Source organism: Vulpes vulpes, chromosome 4, assembly GCF_048418805.1.
Source record: "Vulpes vulpes isolate BD-2025 chromosome 4, VulVul3, whole genome shotgun sequence".
Classification (NCBI taxonomy): Eukaryota; Metazoa; Chordata; class Mammalia; order Carnivora; family Canidae; genus Vulpes; species Vulpes vulpes.
In genome coordinates this window covers 31,891,494-31,910,824 of record NC_132783.1, presented here as the reverse complement: position 1 = coordinate 31,910,824, position 19,331 = coordinate 31,891,494, and the positions used below count along the sequence as shown (strand labels likewise).

Below are 19,331 nucleotides of genomic sequence, written 5' to 3'. Positions count from 1 at the left end.
AAAAATGCTTTCCTTAAGCGCCCAAATAACCCGATTTTTCTCAGAGTTAAACAGAAAATTCACAGAAGTGAGGAATGGCAGAAAACTTTAGATGAAATTTGAATCCTGTTGAACATTTATCATTGAATTTCCTTGCACTTGAGAACTGCCTTGGTAATCACACAAGGCCCTCTTCACTGATCCAGTTAGATAAAATTACCTATCAAAGACCCAGAGAGAGTCATTGGCAGGCAGATTTTACATTGCTTTCCCTCTGTTTCTTTGGCCCCTTTTATGTCCGCGAAGACCTATGGCTTTGATGACTCAATTCTAGATTTAAGAACAAACCAAGAGTTGCAGACCTTTCTTATCAACGATGGTGTTTGTGAATTGTATTGTGACGCCTGAAACAAATCTGAGCATGCTCAAAAGCCAAAATAGATTTGGAAAAGGAGACCCCTTCTGGAGACATCTGGTTGGTAGGTGAGACTTTACAAGTCCAGATCTCATTCAAAAACGTGGAGGGCACTTCACAGCGGGCTCCTGAGAATAAGCAAAATGCTACTAGACCAGAGAGGAGACGTTCAAGATCACTAAGAGGGAGGGCATCCCATGTAATACTCACCACAGCTCAATACCCACATTTCATTCATCCACTCGTTTCCCATATTCTCTGTCACTCCTTTAAATTAGGAGCTGGGTCTCGATTAAATGCTTAAGATTTCTCCAAGGAACAAATGTATGAAGCGGTAACACTTACTTTCCAGTAATAAACTGACTCCTGGACGGTGTGCAAATAGGCTGGACATAGTAGTTCTCCAGTTTAACTCCTTCGGCCGCGAGCTTGTCCAGGGTGGGCGTCTTTATCTCAGAGCCGTGGTAACCCACATCTCTAAATCCCTGATCATCCGCTAGGATGAAAATGAGATGGGGCTGGGAGGTGGCAGTCGTGCTGGGCTCCGGGATCTCTCCAGACTGAGCTCGCAAGGGCCCTCCCTCCTCTTCCTCCAAGCCCTGGCCCCAGGACAGGTAACCGTAGGTGAGGAGGCTGAGGACCCAGACGGCTGCCAGCGCCCCCATCGCTAGCATCTTTCCCGGCCCGACCCAGGCTGGCGGCGGAGGCGCAGGCTCCGCAGGGGCCCCGGGGGCCATTCACTGGGGTCGCGGCTGAGGCTCCACGCGCAGAACCACGCGCAGAACCGCGCGCCGCCGCCGCCGCCGCCGCCGCACACATGCACGCGGGAGGGGGAGACCGAACCGGCGGCGGGCTGCGTCCACCCGGAAAGGAGTCCCGCGCTCCAGCTCGCAGCTGTCACCACATCCAGCAGCCTTCACCTTCTGCGGGTGACGAGACGTCGGAAAAACAGTCGCTCTTCTCCGTCAAAGTTCACTTCCTCCTCCTCGCTCCCCCGAGCGGCTTGCACACGCACGCACACCCGAAAGTTAATGCCAACACCCCAAAGTTCTCGGGAGAAAGCCTCGTAAGGAACCGGGAATCCCCGAGGGGGTGGGGGTGGGGGTGGGGACTTTTGAGGCCCGAGCGCCCCGGAGGTTGGGGACGGGGGCGGCCGGGGGCGGCCGGGGGCGCGCGCGCGCGGGTCGGGGCGCTCCGGGGGCCCCTCGCCGGGAAAGCTCCGCAGGCCGAGCCGCCGCGCCCCGCTCGCACCCCAGCAGGTAGCCCGCGGCCCGCGGCGGACCGACTTCCTGACCCCTTTCTCCACTTTGGCAGGCTCCCTGTTTCTCCCGGTCCTCTCCAAGGCGTCGGCCAAGCTCCCCGACACTAGGCGGCGAAGTGAGGGGGGAACCAAAGCAAGCGCGGTCCCCGGACTTCTTGCCACGGCCAACCAGCCCCGTGCGGCGGGAACGCCGGGTGCTCCGGGCGCTCCGGGCGCTCCGGGTGTCCGGGCCGCGGGAGCGCGTGGGGGGCGGGAGCGCGTGGGGGGCGGAGCGCCCCCTGGCCCCCGCGGAGCCGGCGCTCGCAGCGGGCGCGGTGGGCGCGGCGGGCGCGGACGCACGGGTGCGCTCTGCCGGCGACTGAGCTTCGTCTTGGCACCGGCCGGTCTCTGCCGCCGCCGCCTCCCTCCCCCCTCCTCCCTCTGTGTCCGGTGAATCACAGACCCGTACTCTCGGCGTTAGCTCCTCCAGGAGGCGGGGAGGGTGCGGTCTTGGTTGAGAGGTTCGGTCTTTCCCTTTTTCCTTTCCTGGCGGGCGGAGGGGGGAGAGGAGGCTCGGCGGGACCCGCGGCGAGAAGGCTGCGCGCCCCTGCCCGATGGGTGCGGGGCCCCGGGGCGCCCGCCGCGGCTGACGGCTCTCGGGTCTCGGCGGCCGCGCTCCAGCGGCGGGCGAGGGCGAGGGCGAGGGCGCAGGCGGGCCGGGTCGCCGGGGGCGAGGCGGGCGGGCGCGTGTCCTCGTGGCTCCGTAAAGCAGGAGCCCTCCCGCCCATCCCGACTGCTGCGCTTGCAAACTTTCTCCAGCTCCTGGAGCAGTGAGAGGAAGAGCCGAGGAACGACTGCGTAGCGCATACTCTTTCTAACTCTCTCCTGGTTTCCCTTTGCTGGTTTCTTCCCTCCACTCCCCCCCCCCCACCCCCATTTTTCCTACTCCTTTTATCCCCGCCTCTCTCTCCTTTTTTTTTTTTTTTTTTTTAACAGTCGCGACTACAAGTTTTTAAATTGAATTTCCTTTCGCTGTTGCTGGCCTTTACAGGCTGACTTCCTCATTAGCTTCTCCCTACGTGAAGGTCTTGAAATTGTCCTCTCATTCTTTTTTAGAAAATTTTTGAAGATTTTTTTACTTACTCATAGAGACACAGAGAGAGATGGAGACACAGGCAGAGGGAGAAGCAGGCTCCATGCGGGGAGCCCGATGTGGGACTCGATCCCAGGTCTCCAGGATCACGCCCTGGGCTGAAGGCGGCGCTAAACCGCTGCGCCACCCAGGCCGCCCGTCCTCTCTTACTCTTACCTCTCCCCCAAATTTACCCACCCGGCATCTCCAGCAAAGAACGTGGGGCGAAGAGGAGTTCCACATTTCATTCTCAAGAACTGAAAGCCCAGTCTGCACTCTTGCAGTAGAGAAACTATTTCTCATCTCAGAGTTCCAGGAACTGCATCAGTTTTTTGTTTTGTTATTATTTTTAACCATGTAGAGTGAATCTATTGTAAAAGCTTGTCCTGACTGTGAAGATATGCCTGCTTTTTACTAGAGTCACAGGTTTTTAAAGCCCTGCTCAGTCAGGAAAGGGATTTGTGGTGTCTATAGAGGAGGCAATCAACGCCAAGAGCCATTGAGACGTTTTTGCTTTCCCAAAATTTATTCAAGTTATTTATTGAACACCTACTATGGACCGGCACATAAAAAAGCCAGATCCTCCCAATTGCCTATGCATAAATCTAGGTTTCACTTAGCCATTTCTTTTTAATTCCTCTTGTTGCTAAAGTTCCTATTTAGTTTCTAGGCAAAACATTTGTAAAATGGAAACTCAGCGCCTTTGAAATTTGCAGTGCGCCTCATACAGTTATTTTTGCTAACATGTGTAGCCTTGTACCAGTTTATTTTCTTCCTTGAGGCCATTTTGATTAGTCTGTGGAGACTAATCTGTGGAGAGATGAGCAGTACTTGAAAATATGATCTTGTAATTCTGTGAGTTAAATCACCAAATATGTAATGAGTGAACTGAATATTGGGAGTTTGGAAAGCACTGTGGCAAGGCCCTCAGCTATGTAGGCCTAACAAGGGGCTTGAGTGTCAACAGACATTCAGATAGATGGGCTACTTTAGTTGGGGATAATCAATGACATAGCACAGGAAGTGTCCATGTTGCTCGGCAAGAAAGAGGACCCTTTTCAGTTCAGATTTCAAGCAAGAGTGAATAATAATAATGTTAATGTTTATGGAATACAAACCATGTGGTAACCATAGTGCCCTATATACTGATTTTATGTATATATATATATATATACATAAAATCAGTATATACCCACATCTGCCGTATAGTATTTATATAGTGCTTTACACACTTTATTGCTTTTCCTTCTCTTCCAATTTTATGAGGTATTCTTCTATTCAACAAATATCTGGGGAGCTGGGCCAATGCTAGTAGCTGGGGAAGTAATGGTTAACTAAATCAGCCACAGCATCTGCTTTTGTGGAACTTACCGTTGACTGCAATAGATATGCTCATCAATGAAGCATCTCAAACTCCAAAAGTTCTCTACTATTCTGCAGTATTCTGAAGCGAAGGAATAAAATCCAAAGAAACTTAAGAACGAAGAAAGCTGACTTAGACTGGGTGTGGTTAGTGTGTGAGGTGGTACAGGGAAGTAACCTTTAAACTGAGGGAGATGCTATTTTCTGTTATCCACCCCTCTTTCTTTTTTAAGAGTTTAGCTTTTTATTGAACAGATCAGAAGAAGTTTAGCCAAAAAGACTGAAGCTCAGGAATCCCTCGGTGGCTCAGTGGTTTAGCGCCTGCCTTCGGCCCAGGGTGTGATCCTGGAGACCCAGGATCAAGTCCTGCATCGGGCTCCCTGCATGGAGCCTGCTTCTCCCTCTGCCTGTGTCTCTGCCTCTCTCTCTCTCTGTGTCTATCATGAATAAATAAATAAAATCTTAAAAGAAAAAAAAAAGACTGAAGCTCATGTCATCATCAGACTCTTCTGATTCTTCTTTCTTTGCTACCACTTTCTTCTCAGCTGGGGCAGCAGTGGTGGAGGGAGCAGGATCTTCTGATGGTGGCGTACCAGCTGCCAGGGCAGGTCCTTCTGCTCCTACACTGTAGATGGGGCTCTCCTGGTATTGACGCTGGCCAGGGCCTGGCAAACAAGCCTGGACCAGAAGGTTTAACATTTACACCCACTTCTTTAATGAGGGCATTGCTCTTATTCTCTGTGACAGTCACCATGTTGTGCAGGATGAGGGCTGAGTTGTGCAGGATGAGAGCTGAGTAGAAACAGGTGAGGTCCCAGATGGGGGCCATGGTGTGAATGAGTGCTGAGTGGGTGCTGTCAGGCAAGGTGCAAGTCGTAGGATGAAGTGAGGGCCTCACCCATCCTGGCCTTAGTTTCCGAGGAAAGATGGGAGGACAGAGCACCTTAGAGGCTGCTGAGTAAAAGCAGTTACCACTTTTTTACAGGAAACTGAGACGTGGCAGATACATCTGTCTTCAAAACCCCATGTTTTTCAAAAGATAATCTTCCTACAAATGGACATTAAGATCTTTTCTAGCCACACAGCACAGAGAGAGAGAACACAGCTGCCAGAGTTAGAGAATTCTAATCTTCACAGAAGGTATGCATGTTCTCCACATTCAGGACAGAAGGGCAAAATTCTGGCCTGAAAAATGCCATTTCTGGAGTAAGCAGTACTAATATTAAGGGAGACTAAGAACTATTTGCAATTAGTAGTAAGAGCCAAGAAACAAGAATAGTCATGCTACAGCAGACCAAATGAGATGTGACTCAAAGGGAAAATCCATTGGTTGGGTACACTAGCCAAAGTGGGAAATGGATAATGGTTATTCCCACATCCATAAGGAATACTTTGAGAGTGAAATCAGAGGCTGTTGAATGCCCTATGCTTTACTGTACATATACTGGTATTATGAGCACATAAATTTCGCATTTCTCATTATAGGATTGTGTTTCATGCACTGTAAGCAGTAGTTTTAGCGTTCTCATGAAATCCCAGGTTAAAGACCCTCTATAACTTAGCTGTTTTTCCTGACTTTAAAGCCAGCATTTTTGGCATTCAGGCATCAGCTTCACTTATGGAACCACACTGTAGGTTTATTTCGGCTTAGATGTAAGTCTTCTAGTTATGGAATGGCATTATAAAAATTAAAGGTACAATTTGATTCAGTAAAGAGAGAGAGAGAGAGGAAATAGAATTGCTTAAGGATAAAATTAGTGTGGACTGATTATTCAGGTGAGGCTTGATCAGGAGGTGGGACTGAAGCTATACCTTAAAGGACAATCACACTTTGGGAAAGAAGAGAGGAAGTTGGGGCATCTGGGTGGCTCAGTGGTTGAGCTTCTGCTTGTGGCTCATGTCGTGATCCCTGGGTCCTGGAATCAAGTCCCACTTTGGGCTTCTCATAGGGAGCCTGTTTCTCCCTTTGCCTATGTCTCTGCCTCTCTCTGTGTGTGTCTCTCATGAATAAATAAATAAAATCTTAAAAGAAAAAAAAAAGAAGAGAGGAAGTTAAAGGAAAGGCACTTCAGGTAAAAGGAAAGAGAAGACCAATTGGCTGAGAAAAATTTGGACTGGGAGAGTATGACAAATGATGTTAGGAAGTTCAGATCATACCAGATATCGAGAAGCTTTGAAAAGGCATGAAGGGCTGGGACTGATTTGGGGAGCATTAAGAGTGGTGAGGTCCTTTGAACAGGACATAACATGGAAAAATACTTAACTAAATCATATTAAGGTCCTTTCTGGGATGGATTTATAGACATAGAAGCTACAAATAAGTGGCTTCAGTCCATAAAAATTTGAGGAATTGAATTGTACCCTGAGAGCAAGTGAATCTATTAAAGATTTTTGGTAAGAGCGAGACATGATGAAAATATAGGAAAAGATATCCCGGGATATTTTTAGGGAGAGATTTGAGGGAGTAAAGACTAGAATCACACAACTGCCACGGTGTGAAATTTCTACAGCAATATATTCCTTAAGTTAAAGAAATATGCTATGATTACATCATCTGCTGGGATAGGGGTATTTGTTAAAAGTTTGGAAAGGAGTAATTAATCACCTCAGAAGAAAACAAGTGACAAAGGAACCAGGGACCCAATATGGACCTTCTTTGGGTGATGGAAAAAGAAAAGAAATAATAGAATGTATTGTCAGGGAGGTCACCATCAGAGAGGAGGATCAGAATAAAGCACCACAGTGTGGCCTGAGGCTCTTTAGGGGACATACCAAGGGTAGAGGATGCCCAGGGATGGCCACCCAGGGATGGCAGGTAGAAGGAGTGGATATGAGGAGCCAATCTGTAAATACAGAAGCTAAGAAATTCACAAGCACTAAAATGGATAGTTGCACAATATTTCTTTGAAATATCAATGTTAATCCTCACCATAAAGACATTTCCATAGCCCCCAGTATGCATGGGCAGAAATGCCCTAGCTTACTACTGCATACACCTAGATAAGTTGTTTTTGCTTGGTAAGAGCATGTTTTTGTTTTTGCTTAGTAAGAAAGCATGCCTCCCACCCTTCCCTTTCTTTTATCGGCATTTATTTTCAACTAAACATGTACTTAGATGCTTAAAAGATAAATCTAATTTTTAAATGTAGGCTTAAAAAGTGGTGAAAATAGCCGCTCCAGGGATTTATAGACTATTAAAAAGATTTAAAACTCCATTGCTGCTTGTTTGCGTTTATACGTACATTAAAGTACTTAAAAATGAGGGAATAGTCACCAAGGATATATTCATGCAGTCTAAAAAAAATATTTGTCCTAGTATAGTCATCTTGATATGCATTCTATATAATCAACTCCGTATTCATCATTACTAACTCTTTATTAGGCTATAGAACTAAGACTGCTTTGAGCTATTGTTTGAAGAAACAAGGGCTCTCTGATTAGGGTGGTTAAGTAGCTGATCTAGTAATTGTTAAGTAAAGATTACTTCTCTTTCTTGGGAAGTCTCTGTTGAAATAAGCTGTAATAACTTGAGTAATATGAGTGACAGTAAAATTTCAAGAGTGTGTAAACATAGCTACCCAAAAGTAACACGGTTTTTGACATTAGAAACTCAGAAAGTCTGAGCTGTCAAAGAAGAGATCTTTCATTAAACAAATGTTTGAAAGCAGACTTTTAAATAGAATTTTTACAATGGGAAAACCTGGTAGTTTCCACTAGTTTAAAAATCCATTCTTACTGCCTAAGCTGTAAGTAAAATTCTTTATTATTTACATAGCAATTTTCTGTTTAGAATATCAATTTCTAAACCTGGCTGCTCATCAGATTCCTTTAGGGCCTTTTTTTTTTTTTTAATTCCCAGCTCCACCCAAGACCTAAATCAAAATTTCAGAATTTGGGAATATCTATGCTAAGAAAAGCTCTCCAGGTGATTCTGGCATGTATAGGGTTTTAAAAACCACTGACTTAGAAGCTGCAAAGCTGCAGCATCAAGTTCTAATAGGATTACTTAATGGATGAGATTGGTGCCATTTATCATATACAATATGGGAAACACAGCTAAAAAATGGTTGTATAAATCTAGAGTCAGAACAGCTGAGGGCTAAACAGTGAGTTTCTATAAGATGGCAGGAAGAATAAAGTTGGGATATAGCCAGGCCAACAGGATCAAAAAAAGAAGGGAAAGGTATTAAAGCTTAAACGAGTGAGTGACAGGGGCAATAGCCAGCCCATGCAGGCACCGCTGGATTCAGATGCCCTGGAAAGGAAAGACAGGAAGGAAAAGCTAAGTTCTGAATCCAGTTCATCTATAGTGGTGCCTTTAGGCAGGATTTGTAGTATTCTTCCTGTGGCATGGGCCAAAGGTCTAAGGCACTGACCTCCTGAGACAGGAATGTTTCAATATCTGGTCTCAATGAGGCTCGATAGCTGTGAAATCTAGAGTCAAGCCTACTCAGTAAGAGTAAGTGCCTGATCTGGCATTCAGAAAGTAGCATATCCCCAAGCTTGGACTATACGGATTTATAAAAATCATGTGAATCAAAAAGACTATAAGAATAATGTAAATCATAAGAATAAAAATCATATGAATTTATAAGACAGAGTGATGAAACCAATAGAAGTTGGTGATTGGAGAATAAAAATGAGGGGGGAATAAATGGTTATACCTAGTTTCTGGTTTGGAGGAAATTGCCTGAATGACAATTTATAATGGTAGAAGTCATGAAAAGACTAGCAGGTTTGAGGACTAGGTGGAAAAAATTACTCTGGTGTTGAACTTGAGATATGTGAAACACATCCCAGTGGAGGAGTACAGTAGATAGGTGGATATATGGAGAGGAGAGAAAATTGTATCCACATCTAGTTAAGGTGGGTAATATTTCCTAAGGAACTATGGAGAAGAAGAAGTGAGAAAGAGGATTAGGACAAAACTACTTAAAGATAGGGAAGATGAAATGGGGCCCATAAGGAAACCAAGAAATAGCAAGAGAAATATAACTGCAAAGATAGCAACTTTTATTAAACATTATCAGTCATGGCATGGTGCCAGCACTATGCTAAGTAATTTTTCATGAACTGTCCCAGTGCTCTTCACAACTTATACAGATAGATGCTATAATTATCATTTTATATGTGAAATAAAGGTTGTTACATCTCTGGTTATATAAAGAGATGGAAAACAAGAGAAGGACATCATAAGAGAACAGAATATCAAATAGCTAAGAACCAGAGAACTAACACAACAGGAAGTGAGAAAGGTCAATAAAGTAAAGAGTGAAGAGGATGGTGAGATAAGGAACATAGTAAGTGTTCATTCATTGGAATAAGGTCTCCATAAATACCTGAGTAAAACTTTTTCTTTCTTTGAATTTACCAACATAGATAATGATAGAGCTCTATAATATTGAAGTATTGATGAACAAAGTAGGTTTGAAAATAAAACAGGGTTTTAACTCAAAATAGAAACTGATAATCATCAAATCATATAAATGTTAGATGAACTAGATGAGACACGTGCAGTATTTATAAAGGAAAGCATACATTTAGGGATCCCTGGGTGGCGCAGCGGTTTGGCGCCTGCCTTTGGCCCAGGGCGCGATCCTGGAGACCCGGGATCGAATCCCACGTCGGGCTCCCGGTGCATGGAGCCTGCTTCTCCCTCTGCCTGTGTCTCTGCCTCTCTCTCTCTCTCTGTGACTATCATAAATAAATAAAAAAAATTAAAAAAAAAAAGGAAAGCATACATTTAGATTGATAGTTGAAAATATTTGAATACACAGTTTTGAGTAAACTGTTTTCCAAACTAAGAACTCAGTGTTGTAATGATGATCAAAAACATGCCCTGTGGAATCATACTGCCCACTTGCTAGCTAATAAGTTACTGAGCCTCTCTTTGCCTCATTTTTCTCATCTGTAAAATATGGATGATAATAATACCTACTTCATGGTGTGGCGTATTACTTATCCAATCACCAAACAATGCTGCTTTTAACAAACTATCCCAAAACTCAAAGGCTTAAAGTAACAAAAATCCACAATTCTCATGGATTTGAGGATTTGCTGGGCCAGCTCTGCTCCAACTGTTTCCCATCTCCTCCTGCGATCAGTGGGATGGACACAAATTCATCTCAGGGCATAGCTGAAGCACAAGAAATCAAGCTATACCAAGCAGCCACATCTCCAGACTCTGTTTATCTGCTTACATCTTGCTGGGTGATGCAAATCTTATAACTAAGCTCAGAGTTAAGTGGTAGGAAATACATCCCTCTCAGGATGAGGCTGTAAAAAAGTTGTTGATGCCAGAAGAGGTGATGTAATGGAGTCAATAATTAAATCGACCACAGTTCTTTTGAGAATTAAATGAGTTAATATTTGAAAGCACATAGAACAGCTTTTGTCCACTGCAAGCAGTATTAAGGCTTGTTTTAAGTTGTCATTTGTCCTAAATTAACTTTCAGTGTAATGTCATTCCAATAAAACCTTATTCTAATGATAATTCAGAACTCAACATGTGATAATATTTATAAGAAGAGTAACACAGACAAAACAAGTTGTTCTCCAAAATTAGCATAAGGTAATCACTTTTAACCTATCCCCTATCACTAAGAAAACTGTAATGTTATAACCAGTCATTGTAAAGAACAAACAGCCTCTGCACTGTCGCTATATAAATTATCTGATAAGAATATACCTCTGAGACTCATTCCACTGTTGGTTTGAAAGCTCCCAGTTTGTGAATTATTCTTATATGCATGATCAGCTCTTAACAAATGACATATAGGTCCTACCTAACCAGATAGAACTTACTATACAACAATAATTTAATACTGATTAAACTGAAAGAAAGGAGAGGCCAAAATCTGATCCAATGCTATAAGAAAATATGTGAAAATAAACTTTTCAACATAAAAGGAAGTAAGCATTTAGAATGATGAACATAACAATTGAGTAATTATAAAACCACATAAAAATATTTACTAACCCATATCTTATAGCACATATCAAAAGAAAAACATATCTAGAAATTAGAGAGCTAAATGAAAAAAAGTTAAAGCTCAACAGAAAATTTAATTTACTATATATGTAGGGAAACTCTTCTATTTCTTTTTTTTTTTTTTAAGATTTTATCTATTAATGAGAGACAGACAGGGAGAGAGAGATAGAGAGAGAGGCAGAGACACAGGCAGAGGGAGAAGCAGGCTCCATGCAGGGACCCCGACATGGGACTCAATCCCGGGTCTCCAGGATCAGGCCCTGGGCTGAAGGCGGCGCTAAACCGCTGAGCCACCCGGGCCGCCCAAACTCTTCTATTTCTAACTTTTAAATGATAGAAATTTCAATGACAGATGATTATAAAATACTTTTAACAGACTATTAAATCAGAAGTTGTAACTGAGCCACCAAGATTCAAAGGTATGATTTTCCAAAGAGGTGTGCCAGAGCAAGATGCCAGTTTTCAAAAGGAGATTATTAAAAACCAGTTTGACAACTCTTAACATTCTTACCTATGCAAAGGTATTAAAAGGGTCAGAGTGTGTGGAGATTGGAGGGTATATGTGAAGAGACATTTTCATAAGTGGTTGGTGTGCCCTGAGAACTCCTAACCTTGCCTACATGGGCCTGAGGAGGGAGGGGCCAACCACCTGAGATTCAAATGGTCTGGTGTCTGGCTGCTACTTGAGAAAGCCTCAGGACTGTCTGCCAATGAGTCAGAGGAAGAGAAGGGCTCACAGGGACTGGCCAGGTCTCCCACAGTTGGACAGGACAAAGGATGCTTCAGGGCTTCCTGGGAATCACATGTGGGCCATGAGTGAATAGAAGCGAGTTGTCTTTGGTCCTGTTCAGGAATTTCAGGAGTGCAGTCTCAATCAGACAAAAAGAATCAAGAGATAGCTGTCCAATCTGAAGGGCTGACTCTCCAGATTCTGCCTAGACATACCTGTCCCCATGTCAAAGGAACTACAGATAGGAAATTGTCAAAAGTTGGCGGGGGGCACATCTGAGAAAAAGTTACCCTTGAACAATTGCCAGGCCCCGAGTGCATCCTACTGGTGGTAATTTAAGGACTTCCTCAACTCTCTCACTTTTTCTCCCTCCCTGCATACGCAACCTGGAGGAGAAGTTGAGGTTAACAAACTAGGGAAGGAAGGGTAGAAGTACTAGGCAGGGAGCAGTAAACTAGAGAAATACTCTAGGTTTTCAGGCTGAAGTAGTTCTGATCTGGGGAAAGGACAAAACATATGTGTTAAATGAAGTTCAGAGTTTTCATAACTATACATTATTGGGCATCCTAATTCTGAATTGATATCAGATTTTGTGAAATAGAGAGATCACAAGACTCTGTTCTTTAGGATTGACTAGAAGTCTGAAGGGCAAGAGAAACTAGGCCCATAGAATTTAGAGACATTGAGAAAAACAAAGTTGTGTGAATCTACTGGTTTTGCTTGTTCAACAGTAACAGTTAGATAGGAAATTTTAATTGTATGAAAATGAATTATAAAACTAGAGTTAAAAAGGAAAATAAACTGGGAAGATATTATTAGTAATATAACAAGAAAAGTATTCACTCAAATTTTTAAGAAAAATATCTTGACATCCAATAATAAATATGTAAAGAATTTGGACGATTAATGCAAATAGAAGTGGATCAAAAGAGAGTAAAAATATTTATATTATCTGTAATGAAAGGAATATAAAATAAAACAAACTATCATAATTTTTATACCTATTAAACTAGTAAAATTAATAATATATGGTATATAATATTAATAAGATTGGATTGAAACTGGTACTCTTCTGAAAGCATTGAGTTGATATATATTTTTCAGAAAATAACATGGCAATGTATATCACAGTATCATGTATAAACCACACAAATATCTCTACACATTAGCTCAATAATACCATTCTTTGACATTTATCCTAAAAACACAATTCAGTAGAATAAAAAAAAGAGTTGATAAAAATGGTCACAGGAGCACTATCCATAATAGAAAATAATAAAATAGTTTTAATGTTAAGTAATAGGAAAATGGGTTAAATAAATTATGAGTCATCAACCCGATGCAATGCTATGACCCCTAGAAATGATAATTATGGATATACTAAAGGACATAGAATATGCATCTAATGTAATGCATAGTGAAAATAATAATGTGAAATGTTTTGTACACCAGAACTATATAATCAAGATATATATGTTAACACACAAGATATATGTATGCATATCTTGTATATAGTTTCAAACTAGTAGGTTTGAATAACTGAGCAGAGACTACATTAAAAAGAAGGGGATGAGAAATTAAGAAAGAAAGAATAAAATTAACTGGAGAGAGTAAAGACTATTACATAGGACACCAAGAGAGGGGAATCTCAGAGATCTGAATCAGATGTGGTTTCATGGTCTAGCTCTTCCTTCTATCTCTCGGAGATTTATGGCAACTCACTTAACTTTTCTGAGTTGCAGTGACCTCAGATAAAAATAAAGACTTAGACTAAAGCTAGCCCTAAAATTATATCCTTTGTTTCCCTTTTTTGTTCCTTTTCTTTCCCCTTAATAAAAGAAAGTGCAGGATTTCTAGGGCATAAGCCAGTTGGACACCTGCCAAACTGATGAAATCAGAGAGATTTCAAACTGAAGCCAACTAGAGGGCTTTGTATCTTTTCAAAAAGTGCTACACCATCTTCTCATGATGAGATCACATATATGTATTCACTGCAGGTTTACATGTTTTATTTTGTTAAGAAAAAACCCCTCAAATTTTGTAAATATGTCACCTCTTTCCTAATTTGAAAAATAAAAGGATATTTTAAGACTGGGTTCAAATTCTAATTCTGCTATCCATCATGGTGCAAGCTCTTGGAGTTTGTTTTCTTGACTGTCAAGTAAGGAAGTAATATCTTCCCTATCTATTTTTACAGGGTGGTTCTAAGAACCAAATTAGGATAATATACATGAACGGGTTTTGAAATCATCAACTACCACATACCTTTATGCTATTCATGTCTCCCTAATTTTCTTCATTCCTCTGAGTTTAGAAGATGCTCTAGCCTCTAGGGACTCCTAACCAAATACATTACTCAGTGTCCATCTGAAAAGAGTAAGTGGAACTCTAAACTTAAGCCAATTGTTGTGGGATAGTCTAGTTAACTTTCCACATAAAAATAAGAGTTATGGGGATCCCTGGGTGGCGCAGCGGTTTGGCGCCTGCCTTTGGCCCAGGGCGCGATCCTGGAGACCCGGGATCGAGTCCCACGTCGGGCTCCCGGTGCATGGAGCCTGCTTCTCCCTCTGCCTATGTGTCTGCCTCTCTCTCTCTCTGTATGACTATCATAAATAAATAATAAAAAAAAAATTAAAAAAAATAAATAAGAGTTATGGATACTAAGAAGTCCATAACCAGCCAAAATCAACCCAGAGTGAAATATCATTTCAGAATCATAGTTTCTAGTAGAAGTTAAACATCCTGGCTGGACCTGCCCCTAGCATTGCAGAGCTGGTGTCAAGATTAAAAATGGAGGTCTGTGTGTCATATATTTAAATATTTAATAGTTATAAGTCAAGCTAATAAGTCAAACCTAATTTGAAACTCTGACTTCATCAATTTAGCTGGAGTCCAACTTATTTCTCTCCTAGAAAGCCTGCATTTTCTTTTACTATAGGGTGAGCAAAGAAATATACATGGGAAACAGAGATACAACTTGAGAGCTGGAAGCCTGATTCAAGATTAGAATTCCTGGACCTTGTCAGAGTCCCGTGTCACTATTTGGTGGGTTAGGTGGTCCCCAGACCATGTTCACTCTTTCTTCTCTCTGCCCCTGCTCCTTCTCCGCAAGACCCTTGTAAAAGTGTTTAGACACTCCAGACCACATGGCCAAACTGCCCTTAAAGAGTCCTGTCTTGCTGTCCCCTTGATCCAGAGTATACGAGAGCTATGTGATCCACCCTCAGGAGGACAGATATGTAGAGTGATCTCTACATGAAATTTCCGGGTCCCAAATATGATCTAAAAGGAGGTATATGGACTAGGGGTGGGCATCCCGACTTAGGGAAGGAACAAGACTGAAGGAGGGCCTTAGAATAGGGTGGAAACCCAGGGCAGGGGCCCCTCTTGTCCAGGTCTACTATACTGTTTCTGGCTTTTTGATTTATCAACCTCTTTCATTGCCCAATGTCCTACTTACCTCCACTGTAACCACCCTCGGGCTCAGTTTCACTTTGGGCTTTCTAATGATCAAAATGGGAAATCTTTGCTCATGCCCTCTTCTACTTTAATTCCTACCAAATACATATTTATTTGTTATCATTCTCTCAGTGTATAGTCTTTCCTTTGTTAACTTGTGCAGGCAGGCCTCTCTACTATTTATTCCCTTACTCACCTTACATCTTCTCAATCAATTTCAAAGATATGTTTGTATACATATCTCTTTATTCTTTCTTCTCTCCTGCTTTGCCATTCATTCAGCTATCCTCCATCAAAGGTCCATTATTTATTGGTCAGTTATTGGAGACACATATAATACGGCACAAGATAGGCATAATCCTTGCCTTCATGGAGATTGCAGTTTACTGGGAGAATTAATAGTAGTCACAATTGTAATGAGCACTATGAGGATGATGTATATCTATGAGAATCTAAAATAGAGGTCCTAACCCAGTGTGGGAGCAATCAGACCCCAACCATCCAGTCTGTGGTATTTTGTTTTAGCATCCCAAATAGACTAAGACACCAAGTAATGAAAACAAATTGTTGCCCACGTTTGCTTCATATGTAATTTAAAACATCAAGATCTTGGGGCACCTGAGTGGCTCAGTTGTTGAGCATCTACCTTTGGCTCAGGTTGTGATTCCAGTATCCTGGGATCCAGTCCCATATCCAGCTCACCACAGGGAGCCTGCTTCTGCCTCTGCCTATGTCTCTGCCTCTCTCTCTGTATCTCTCATGAATAAATAAATAAAATCTTAATAAAATAAATAAACCTCAAGATCTTATATCATTATAAGTATAAGGCTACCTAACAGTACTATTTTTTCATTATAATCACTATGCTTTTTTGAATTTTCAAATATCAAAAATTTTATTTTGCTCAAATATTTGTGATGTCTTGCCTTTTTTTTTTTTTTTTTTTTAGGGCTTACCCTCTTGTGCACAGTAGTCATAAATTCTTCCCATCTCTGTATACTGTTTCTTTGCAAAACTCTTCTAATTAAGAGGAGGAATCTATTTTTCCTCTCCTCGGATCTGGGCCTGACTGTGTGACTTCTTTTGGCCAGTAGGACACAAGTAAACTTGATATTAGCAGAGGCTTAAAAAGAGGCTGTATCTGGGGACTTGCCTTTTCTCTTTCTGTTTTTCAGAACTTGTGGGTAGAAACCAGGAACAGCCTACTGAAGGATAGGAAATTATATGAAGCAAAGAAAGTTATCCTTTCTCCCAAAGATGAGGCATACTAGAACCACCTAGCTATAAATAAGATCATTCTAGACCATCAGCCCCAACTGAGTTACCATCTGACTGTAGAGATCCATTAAGCTAGCCCGGATAAGAATTCCCCAGTTTAGTCACAGAATTATGAGCAAATTAAGTGACTGTGGTTTCAGGCTACTCAGTTTGGGTATAGTTTGTTATACAACAACAATCCTCCTGCCATGCTTAATTTGGCCCTATCTGTGCTCTGGCCATGATACAAAGCCTGGCAAGAAAGGATCAGAATTGATGGAGGTTTCCAGAATTGATGGATGCTTCCTAAAGAAGCATCCCAAAATGGTAATGGAAAAACTAACTAACTAGGATTGATTGCAGGGACCAAAAAGAAACAAAAACAGGAAGCTGGATGTCTTCTTAGAAAGGAGACACAAAACTAGAGGGGAGTAAAATTAATGAATACAATATAGTTGGTAGAAAGTTTATTCTGATCTTAACCTTTGTAGGTAATAAAAATAACTTTTCAAAAGAAATCTCTTTATTATTCTGCTTATAGAGTTTCAACATATGTCTGGCACATAGTGAGTAAATAGTAAATATTTGTGGAGTAAATAAAACAACAGAGGATATTTTGCATTATGGTATTTCAAGATCAGTAATAGCATACTATACAGTGCTATCTATTTTAAAAATTATTTTATATTAGATTTCTTTGGGTCATAAACAGAATACCATCCTCATGATATCTTTCTCTAAGAGAATGCAAGTTACCATATCGCCATTTTTGCCTCTGAGAACATTAATTAGATATGGAAAATGAGACAATGTTGTGAAAGCATCATGCGCAGAACCTGGCAGGAAGTGATGAACACACTGTTACTCTAATACTTATTGAATGGCTTAGAGGTGCCAGGCACTGTTCTTTGTGCTGTGTGGTTATTAACATGTTTATTCTTGCATCAGCCCTATAAGCAGGGAATATCTTTACTTTCATATTATAATTAAGGAAACTGAGACAAAGGGAGGTTAATTAATTAGATACATAGATAATATTTTGGAATAAAAATCTGAACCTAGTTAGTCTGGATCCCAAGCCACTTCCATAAAACCAACAAATTTTCAGCACTTTTGTATTTCAGGAATTTTGCTAAGATCTTTCCAAAAAAAGTCTGATTCTTTAATTCTCATAATTTCACCCTGAAGTAGTACTGTGGCTATTTGCATTTTATAGTAGGTGCTCAAGATGTGCTAGCTTTCTCTCCTTTTTTTTTTTTTTATCTTTTTCTCCCTGCTTCCACTGTTGCCCTCTATGCTCCTGGTTCTGCTGTGACTGGGAGAGGACCTATCTCTAGTGCCCCCAACCTCATTCCCTGCAAACTCACCCAAGCTGTCTGATAGCATCCTTTCCTCTGCTTCATCCACTTTGCTGTTGAACACCACTAGTGTAATTTTTATTCAGTCATTCAACCTTTTCTAGCTCTTGGTAGTCTCTTGGATCTTTGTGATTGTCTAAGCAGCCTATTTTATTTTTCATAGCTCTCAGTTATGAGGGTGTCCCAAAGGGGGAGATCTCAACACCTACTTTCAGGCTGATTAGAAGCCAGAAGCCAGCCAAACTTTTAAGTATGCAAATATACATAGTCCTGTAGGACCTGTGAGCATAAGCCATGCTGGCCACCAGAACCAAGTGATGTAGAAGTGTCTCCTGGAAGCAGCTACAAAAATCAGGGCATCAGATAAATGTATAAGCTCCTTCCTGAAAGATACCAGTGAGAAGGAGAAAGGCAGAGGGAAAGCACAAAGACTGAATCCACTGGCCTCCTTCCCTCAGAGCACATCTGTAGGCTCCTGTGTGTTCAACCAGAAGCCTGCCCTTCCCGCCATAGCTCTCAGACAACCAAATAGGTCTCTTTATCAGAAAAACTGGGAGTGGGGTGTGTGTGTTTCAGTTATATCTGTGCAGTGCCCTGAGTGTGGTAGTCTGCTAAGAACTGTCTCTCTGATTGTTACAGTTTCATGGGACCCAGAAATGCAAGTCTCCCTCACCACTTGAACCAGGAGATCAAAGGGTACTACCTGGGCTGCAACTACAAAAACTGGGACACCAGACATAAAAACCAGGGCATCAGCTGTGTATATAAAAGCTTCCCCTAACTCCAGGGGTACTGGCATTGTGGAACATTGCAGAGGGAGAGCATGAAGATAGCACCCCCAAATATTTAAAAAAAAAAAAGTTGCCTGACATTTCTTGGCTTTACAAGGAAGAGAGACAGCTCAAAAGTTACATCTGCCTGTACCTTAGTCCCAAGAGAGTATCCTCACAGGCCTCTACCCATCTGGTGGACACTTTAAGATTAGCAAATGAATCTCCTTCACATATAGACTGGTGTTTTTCAAACTTCCACTTATGCTTGGGATCCTGGGGCAAGTGAGTCTGCACATGAGGCCTTTTAGGGCAGTTTCTCAGTTTGCTACAGCCCTTTGGGTCTTGTAGACAAAAGCCCTATTGGTTTTCAAAGTCAGATATTTCAGGGTTTCATCTCTCAGGTGCAGAACCTAAAAGTTGGGGTTCCTGATGTGGGGTACCAACCTTTCGCTCTTCAGAGAGAAGCTCTGGATTCGTAAGTTCCCTCCTGATTGTGGGTTGCTGTGCTGGGGCTGAATTATATGACAAGACCATACCTCAGCCTCTCTTCCCCTTTTTCTCATTTGCAGCTGAGAAGGAAATGTTTAGCAAGTTTTCAGGTCTTTTTCCGAGGTAATTGTTCCATGTGTAGTTAT

The 19,331-nt window shown here is 42.0% G+C and overlaps 1 protein-coding gene across 1 annotated transcript in view; it reads right to left on the bottom strand.

The window, feature by feature from the left end:
- Positions 1–1,470, bottom strand: part of ARSJ (arylsulfatase family member J) — a 75,282-nt gene extending 73,812 nt beyond the window's left edge. Inside the window, exon 1 of the mRNA XM_026013468.2 lies at positions 740–1,470. Within this exon, the coding sequence (XP_025869253.1) occupies positions 740–1,131 (392 nt within the window). The 5' untranslated portion in view covers positions 1,132–1,470. The remainder of the gene's footprint in view (positions 1–739) is intronic.
- Between the last annotated feature and the right edge of the window lie 17,861 nt (positions 1,471–19,331).